We start from the raw sequence: 9,313 nt of genomic DNA, 5'->3' as shown, positions 1-9,313 counted from the left end.
AAGAAAGAAAGAAAGAAAGAAAGAAAGAAAGAAAGAAAGAAAGAAAGAAAGAAAGAAAGGAAGGAAGGAAGGAAGGAAGGAAGGAAGGAAGAGAAAGGAAGGAAGGAAGAGAGAGAGAGGGAGGGAGGGAGGAAGGGAGGAAAGCAGGCAAAGAAAGAAAAGAAAGAGAGAAAAGATAAGAACAAGATGCAGGAGCCTTAGAAGGGAAATAGCCAGCAGGAAATCTCAACAGCCAGGAAAACTTCAAGGCATTGATTTTAGATTGATATGTGTTTTGTTGTTGCTATTGATATCTATTTTGTTATTCCATTGCTATCTCCTTCCATTCTCCTGAGACTTTCAGTCGGGCCTGTGTGGTACCACTCGGGAAGATGAAAGTGGGTCGTCCAAGCCAGAGTAAGACAATGAGTTTGCAACAGGAATTCAGATAAAAGGACTGAACATTTTCTGAGTATAGGATAGAAGTAAAGCTATGAAGTTCCACTAGTGTGTGACTCAAGCCATTTTCATGTAAATAGTGAGAGAAAAGGAGACTTCAGAAGCCGGAAGTAATGAGATCATCTGCTTTACAAACTGTAATCTGCCAAATAATCCTACAGTGTGTGATAAGAAGGATAAAAAAGCAATGGAATAATTTTTTAAAGCCTTGAACTAAAGTAATAGAGTAGCCAGTTAGTGAGTAAACAGACTTATACATATTCCTTTGAGGTAAACTCCTATTTCAAAAAGCTTAGAATCCCAGGGCCTCTTTGTGCTCAAGGCTAGTGCTCTAGCAACTGAGCCACAGTACCACTTCTAGTTTTTGAGTGGTTAATTGGAGATGACAATGCTGGATAAGAAATGTACTCATTACCTTGCTCATGTAACTGTAACCCCTCCATACAGTACAAAACTTATTTTTTTTTAAAAAAGAGTCTCAGGGACAGCACCCAGGCCCTAAGTCCAAGGCACACAACCAACAAATACATAAGTAAGTAAGCAAACAAATAATGTAAGAGCTGGATATGGTGATTTGTACCTGTAATTCCAGCTACAAAAATGGTGAAGGTTGCAGTATCAAGATCCGAGAGACAGAAGAGAGAGAGAGAGGGAGAGAGAGAGAGAGAAAGTCTGAAGCCCATTTTACAGACAGCCTATATGAACTAAAGTATTTTATGACTGTTATAACTGTATATAAACAGATGTCCAAGGATCTCATGCATTACCTTCGCTGACTTTGCCCACGTTCTACTCCCAAAACTGCTGACTGAAGAAGCAGCTTTCTACAACCTAATCACATGCCCAATAAGCATGCATTTTGCTAATTAAGATTTCTTAAGTGATTTATTGTGCTCTACTCAAAGTAGATGAAACGCAGACGAAAATTGCTTGATGTCAGATTGTGCAGGGAGCAAATGCTATACAACTTGCATATTCCTCTGATTTGGGGCTAGATTTCTGTAAACACATTTGGAATCCTTTCAACTAGCTCCAAGTGCGAATGAGTAAGTAGCCTCCATGAAGATGGCTTTACCCAAGGCGTTGAATCCTCTCATCAGAAGCCTTCAGCTCATTTACATTCATGGATTTATTTATTCAAATGACTTGCTTCTCCCCACCCCCTTTTCCCAGGAAAAAACGTCTGGCAGACTATCTTTGCCGTGTGCAAAGAATCTCACATAAACAATGTCAATACGAATCATTGCATTTAACAAACTGCAGGATGCACCCCAGCACTGTTTGCAAGATGTAAATCAATTCTGGTTTTATTTCACAGTGATGCTTAATTCAGACATCTGCTTCATTTTAGATCTCAGCCCTCTGAAAAGAGCCAACCGTGATTTTATTCAGTATGGTCAAAATGCTCAGAATCGGTGAAGTGTACAAAGCACAAACCTGCAACACGACCCAGACCACATCCAAGCATCCATGATGGAAGGGTCACCATGCTGTGTTGGCCACAGTTGGCTGGCCAAACATGTTCGGCTCTGACTTCTGGCACCTCTGGCCTTGGGAGGAAGAGAGAGACTCTGCAACAATGGGCGCTTGGCTGGTGGGTTGTGAACAAGAGTGGTGGCAGGCAAGACCCTGCAGAGCACTAACCCTTCTGGCACAGTGACCAGCAAGTAGACAGATGGCTGTACTGCCAGCCTGGGAAACCAAAGACAACACAGAGCAGCACCCATCCACCAGTCCACAGCAAATACATGGCCCCAGAAGATGAACCTACGTCAACATGAGCCCTGAGATTGGATGTTGTTTGTGAAAGTGACCGAAACCACATCTTTGTTTCCTGGTACTGGAGGTATACAGAACCATGAAGCTGAACTTGATGTCTCTAGAGATGAGCAAGCAGGTTTGTATAATTCAGAATCTGAAGCTGAATGTCATTACCTTGTTGGGGAGGTTCTTAAGCCATAGTTCACCTGACCTCCTGATCATCATGTTCCAAATCTTGAATTAAATAGACCTAAGCAGAATTGCAAAGGGAAAGCTATAGTGGTAAGTTTCCAAGTGCCTGTTCTAATTTATTGGTCTGTCAAGGTGATTAGATGTAAACAATAGAAACTACTCAGGCTAGTTAAGTAGAGAGGAAATTTATTAAAGATTTATTAGCTTACAGGCCCTCAAGGGCAGGAGACACGTCTCTGCACAGGCAATGTAGTCTACATGGCCTTGGTGCTATGCATGGCTCACTCGCCACTGCTAGAACCCCAGCCACTGGGCTTCCCTGGCTTTCCCTGGGCCTAGTCCACCTGCCTCTTTACATCTCCAAGGTACAATCTGAACACTCATCAGCTTTCTGAATTCCTAAGCCCATGAGGGCACTCTAGATGCAGGTTATGTTATCCCTTTTTTCTTAAAAAGGTAAAGAATTCCTCAAACACAAAAAGATACTTAAAGGTACACTGTCAAAATAATAAATATCCACTGCACTTGTGGCAATGGGCAGTATGGATCACTAAGATCTTTGGGCTTGTTTTGATCCATAATCAAGTTCCAGAACTCTCTTGGCTCCTGCTACTCTTCCATTTCCTCCCAGAACCTTTCTAAGCTTTCTTTCCTTCCTTCCTTCCTTCTTTCCTTCCTTCCTTCCTTCTTTTCTCTCTTGCTTGTTTTTTGTGCTAGTGGCTTGAACTTGGGGCACTGTCCCCGAGATTTTGTGTTCAAGGCTAGTGCTCTTCTACTTGATGCACAGCTCTACTTCTCACTTTTTGGTGGTTTATTGGAGATAAGAGTCTCACAGATTTCCCTGCCCAGGCTGCCTTCGACCACAATCCTCAGATCTCAACCTCCTGAATAGCTAGAATTACAGGGATGAGCCACTAGCACCTAACCCAGTATATTTCTTTATTTCTTATCTTCTCTTCTTTTTGCTTCAACTGGGACAGAGTCCATTTTCCTTGTTTACAGCTAAAATAGCTTTACGTAGATTACATTAACTAAGTATATTTCCTTACAAACTCACCCTCTCCAATATCCAGCTCCAACCTTGGTTACATCGTTCTCAAAAGGAATTATTCAGAAGCCCTTCTGCTTCTCTAAACCTGTTATATGTCACACTACCAACAAGCCAAGCATCATTCCCCTCACCTGTCACATTTTAGGAAAATAAGTGCTGATTTTGAGAACATCTGGGCTTGGAATAATGCTCAGGATGAGAGTGCTTGCCTAGTATGCATGCATTCAATCCCAGCCAAGAGAGAGATATTTGAAGCCATAGAACAGTATCTGACTCAAACAAAAATTCATAGGCTAGCTAAACCTCCTGAGCTATCAACTAGCAACCAAGTTTGCTAATAGTTTAAATTACAAATGGCCTTAGATTAGAAAGTTCCTAAAATTTTATTTTCTTTCAATCATTTGAGCAAGCTAGAAATGCTTGTCAGACAACACATTTCCCTACCCTCAATTAGGACCTGGGTGAGATATCTAGAGGAAAGAGCCAAGCTCTTGTTTCTTTCTATGCATCACAGAACAAAAAGAGCCAAACTCCTTAGAATCACAAGGATTCCAAAGGCATCATGGCACAAATGGAAAAAGTCAGATGCCTAGCATTGTAGATATGTTTCTGGTTAAACTATGAGACCCTGACTCTCTTCACAGACTAAAAGCCAATTCAATTCAAGAAAACTGACAAAACATCCCTTTCTTAGAGAAAACGGACTGTACAAATTACACACAAAAAGCTAAAATTTCTACCACTCGTTGAAAAACAATAAGAGCTTCTATTAGCAGTTCCTTTCCCTGCAAAACACACTCTGAGAAACAAACTGCAGGGTCTATCTAGCTGGAGTGCAGAGACCCAGTCCCCATCAAAGGTACATCAAAGTTGTAATCAAAACCTGCTTTTCTTTATGAAACTAAGCAACTGCTGCTATTTAACACCCACATATTGCTGGAGCTCATTCAATTCCCTCCACAACTGACTTAGTTTAAAAGGAAAAAATGCTTTGCCTCCTGCAGACAGTGGGAGAGGACTGAGTCACGCAGATCTCTAAGGAGAAGTGTAGGTACATATGCAAAAACCCAAAGGGGCTGCACACTACTGCTGGGCCCTATTTCACCAGGAGTCTAAGCCTACTTTCAAGCTTTTTGTAAAGAAAAAAAAAAGACTCTTAGGGTACTTGACTATGGGGCGGGACATGTTACGCCACTTTGCCTTCTTTCTGATGATCACAGAAGGAGAAAACTAAGAAGAGGATGACAAGACATGTACAAGACCAAACTTTGCCATATGGTTTTTCAGAAGAAGAGGAAACAGCTTTCCCCTCCACCCCCTGACACACTGTTCCAAAGGCTCTGTAACTAACAAGCCATGCCAACACAATGCTAGGTTCTGTAGCGCAGTGACTCAGAAGTCATTTTCGTAGCCAACATGAAATGTCAAGTAACATATCTCTGATAAGACAGAAGACATTTCTCCAGGAAGCATGGCCTCTGAGTGTCTCTCTTATGTAAATTAGCCCTGGAATTTAAAAACTGCTGTCTTTTAGGTGGAATGGCAGCCTATATGACATACAGCATGCACCCAAGAACAGCCTAAGAAAGCCAAGGTCAGGTACACATGTTCAGTCTTCCATTACCACCCCACCACAAAGAGCATTATTTATGGGAACCAATGTCTATTTTAAAAAAGAAAAAAACTAATAAAGTACAAATAGAAAATAGAGAATGGAAAGAAAAGGGATCCTACTAGGTTCCTTATGCATGTGTGGCATGCAAAATTTGGAGATTAAGAACTCTGAGGGAAGGCTTTGAGTCTGTATATTCAAGAATATATATGCTCAGGGATAGAGCCAATCAAAATGGGTGGCATTTACCAGTAACTCCTATTGGCCTCATCTCACAACGCTCCAAGACTAGGATTCCTGAAGGGCAAGAGTTCTTAGCATGTACAGCAAGTACCTATGTGGTGAACAAAGGAAATGAGAGAAAAAGAACTACATGAGGCCTATACCCGACTTCTCTTTTCAATAACAGATTCTTTGCTCCAAGAGTAGCACAAGCTATGATTAAAGTGGCAGTATAATTGTTGAATTTTTTTTGTGCCTCTAACACCTGCGAAGGGAACATGGTGACAAGAAATATTCAGCAACCCAATTATTTCATGCAGGTTTTCATCCACCCAGAAAGTGGTCCTCAAAATAGAATGGAACTTGCTCTGCTTTACCAATCTGGTAGGTGCCTAGGGCAAAAGAACCAAGAAAGCTCCTAAAATTGTTCATCGGTATTTTCAAGAAACAAAATTAAAATAAAATAAAGTTCATGAAGTTTAACAAATAACTTCCAAAGTTCATTTAATTACTTAATGGTGTGTATAGCATGTATGATACAATGCCTTGTTCTAAGGCTCTGTCTCCGGAGAGATATAAGATATTGAGCACTCTTCCCAGAAATGGAAAGACAGATTAGATAACTGGTCTTTCCAGTTTCAGGAATATTTTAATTCAACTGGGAAAGAATGGGACCAGATTCAAGGTCCTTGCTGTCTAGGAACTTGGGGATAGTTAGATATACATTTTGAACAAGTAACTAGAGAAAAGGAAATTGAGAGAAATTTTTTTTTCTATCAGAAGTTAAGAACTTAATACATTTATAATGGACTAAGTCTATTTCTTTCTTGTGTGTGTGTGTGTGTGTGTGTGTGTGTGTGTGTGTGTGTGTATGGGCTTAAGCTAGGACCTTACACTTGCATGGGTTTCTTTCTTACTGTTGGTGCTCTACCACTTGAACCACACCTCCCCCTCTATTTTGCTAGTCATTTTGAAGATGGAGTCTAGTGGACTTTTCTGCCCAGACTAACTTCAAACCACCGTCCTTCAGACTCCAAAGTAGCTAGTAATACACGCATGAATCACTACTGCTTGGCATTTTCCTATATATTTTAACAAAAGACAGTTGCATAACAGACTAAAGTGGTAAAGATCATTAGAGTTTTACACATTGGTTCTGGTGAAGTAAGCATTTACTAGAGGTCACTACTGGAAATGCATCATTGACAATGAGAACAACTATAGAGACAAAACTTTCTATCTGAAGTGGATTTTCAGGTCTCAACATGAACAAAGCAACTCACAACTCACAAAAAATACTGGCTGTTAATCATCTCAAACCTGGGAAGAGATAGTCTTAGAAGTAGGGTGATAGGATCAATGAACCATGCTGTGTCTATTCAAGGATGGAAACGTAAGAGGATGTACGGCAACAGAATGGAAGCCAAACAGGGAAGAAATCCACATAAGCCAAAAGAATGGAAATAGGTCATACCAAATTACATTTGAGGGATAGCAAAGGTTCAAAACCCGAGAACATTTAGTGAAAACTAAGGCTACCATTATTCAGTGCCTATAACATGCTAGGGGTGTCCAAATGCTGGGATTACAGACATGTACATCTATGCCTATCTCTACTTCAGCACCAATAAGGTAGATCCACAGGACTCAGACCAAGGCCTCCTGTCCGTTAGCCATACATAGTCCCTAGTTGGTCTCAGAAAGTCTCATAATTCTAGCGTAATTTGTACATAATGATCCCCAAATCACTACTCAACCTTGACATTACCTCTAAGCCCCAGCTGACATTTTCACTTGAATGTCTGACGGATATCTCAAGCTTAATATATCTTCCTTTGGATTCATCTACTAAAAGTGAAACAAATAGAAACTCACTGCTCCTTCCAAACACTTCTTACCACCCCCACAATTGCCACCCACCCCATCTCCAGCCTGTATCACTGCAGAGTCTCCCAGGAAGTGAACTTGTCCTTCAGTGACCCTCCGACTCCATGCATTGCAAACCTTGCCATTTGTAGACTCTAGCTATCAATGCTGTTGCTGAAATGCAGACAACAACTTAAGAGGAGTTCTTGGACCGGGGATAGCAGAAACGATAGATATTGGCTGTGAATTGTTTAATTCAAGGAAAAGTACAGAGTGGGATGAAGGACATTTGAGCACATCCACAAAAGAACAAAAGAAATAGCAAATCCTTACCTCAATATCCTCTCCTTGTTCCTGACTCTCCTTTCAGTTGTTTAAAGGGTCGCCTCTACTAAAAGCCTGGACTTGGAACTCACGTTGTACCCCCAGGTACTATGGCCTATCTGAAAAGCTCTGAGCAAGAGTGTCGAATGCTCTTCAGAGTGTCATGGAAAGCACATGAGCAACACGTGAAGGAGATGACTGCTTTCTTTCAGAAGAGCTAATTAAGATTTTATATAGGAAGAGACAAGAAAAAGAACTGAGTTTCTTGGAGATAACATGGGGTGGCCTGGAAAGAAACAGCAGTGGGTGGGAAGAAGAAAGGCAGGGGAGGGAAGAAGAAGGGGCAGGGGGAGGAAAGAAGTGTCGGGAAGAGTGGGGAATATTTGAAAAGTAGGTTAGAAGTTGGGCATCAGAAGTTGGGGGATGGGGAGGGAATACCAGACTTCAGATAGAGATTGTTTCAAGGATGCAGCTGGGGTTAGAAGCAGGCCTGATGGTAAGGACTAGGCAGGTTCATACCTGCAATTGTTCATCTTTCCACTCCTAAGTGCCATATAAATTTAACGAGCTCCAAAAGGGACGATGGGAGGCCAGAGACTTAACAATCAGAGGTTAAAATCGAACTAGGCAATGAAGGGTAGGGCAAGAAGTTAATGAGGTAGGAAGAAAAACACCGTCCAACATTGTAAGACAAACGCACGTTATGATTCAGTCCTCAGGACCCAATTAAGTTCCCATTAGCAGTGGTGTAGGGGCTTGACTTCTCGCCCTACCACAACCATCCTTCCAACGCCTGGGGAGACATTCCAGAGAAATTCAGCTAGAACGTGGCTCTTCTTCACACCTGCGAGGTAGTGGACAAGCCTTTCATGAGTGGGCTGCCCACTCAGCTTTGTCCAAGCCCCACCATGGGGAAATGAGGAAAACTGAGAGACACGCAGCACAAAAGCAGCAACCACAACTCCTTTCTTTGTTCCTTCCCCTTCCTATCCTCGAAGTGCCTAGAAGGATGCCCAGCAAATAGGGCTTGCGCCTAGCAGGGAGCTGCTCCGCTCAGAACCACTGCATTCCAGCCGGGTATTGAAGGCTGCGACCAGTGAAGACGCCCAAAGTAGCGCAGATTAGAGATGGCAGCAGCCGCTGCTGGAGGTGGCTGTAGGGGCGACCTGCCAGGCCTGGTTGAGCCTCCCCCCGCCCTCGCCCCCGCCGCCCCCGGAAGCCACCCAGGACGGGCTGAGCAGAGGGCCTCTGCTCCAAGGCCCAGAGCTGCACGGTCTGGAACTGACCTTCGTGCGGGGGCGCCCGCGCGGGGCGCAGCAACCGGGCGTGGGCGCGGGGGGCACTCGGAGCCCACTGCGCACGTATGTCACCTGCCTCCTGCTGGAACCCCGCGGCGGGCCCGGCGGGGGCAGCAGGTGCGGCCTCTGAGGCCGGTGATCCGGGCCCGGTGGGGCGCTGCGGGCTGGGGGTCCCGACCCCGCGCGTCGCAGCTCCAGGCAGAGTCGCAAGACCAGCAGCAGCAGCGCGTCGCCGAGCAGCCACCGGCGCATGATGCCGCGGCCCCGGCCGGGTGGCCTCTCCCTGGCCATGGCGGGGCCCGGGGTCCGAGGGGCGCTCAGGGTCCCGGGCGGGCAGCTCCAGATCGATGCCGATCGGTAGGTAGCTAGCGGAGATGGGGACCCGAGCTGCCGATGGCGGGGAACTCCCCAGCGGGCTGGGGGCACAGGCTCCGACCCGCCTCCCTGCCTCCCGACCGGCCCCGGCGTAACCTTATCCCGCCCAGCCAGGCGCGCCCGGCCACCGCCGCGACCCAGGGCTGCGGTGAGCCGCCCCACCGGGCAGGGGAC

The 9,313-nt window shown here is 44.5% G+C and overlaps 1 protein-coding gene across 1 annotated transcript in view; it reads right to left on the bottom strand.

The window, feature by feature from the left end:
- The window catches only part of Mettl24 (methyltransferase like 24), a 93,965-nt gene extending 84,910 nt beyond the window's left edge, over nt 1-9,055 (bottom strand). Inside the window, exon 1 of the mRNA XM_013022432.1 lies at nt 8,753-9,055. Coding sequence (XP_012877886.1) covers nt 8,753-9,055 — 303 coding nt within the window. The remainder of the gene's footprint in view (nt 1-8,752) is intronic.
- Between the last annotated feature and the right edge of the window lie 258 nt (nt 9,056-9,313).

Source organism: Dipodomys ordii, unplaced genomic scaffold, assembly GCF_000151885.1.
Source record: "Dipodomys ordii isolate 6190 unplaced genomic scaffold, Dord_2.0 Scaffold62, whole genome shotgun sequence".
Lineage (NCBI taxonomy): Eukaryota > Metazoa > Chordata > Mammalia > Rodentia > Heteromyidae > Dipodomys > Dipodomys ordii.
This window is presented reverse-complemented; position numbering and strand designations above follow the sequence as displayed.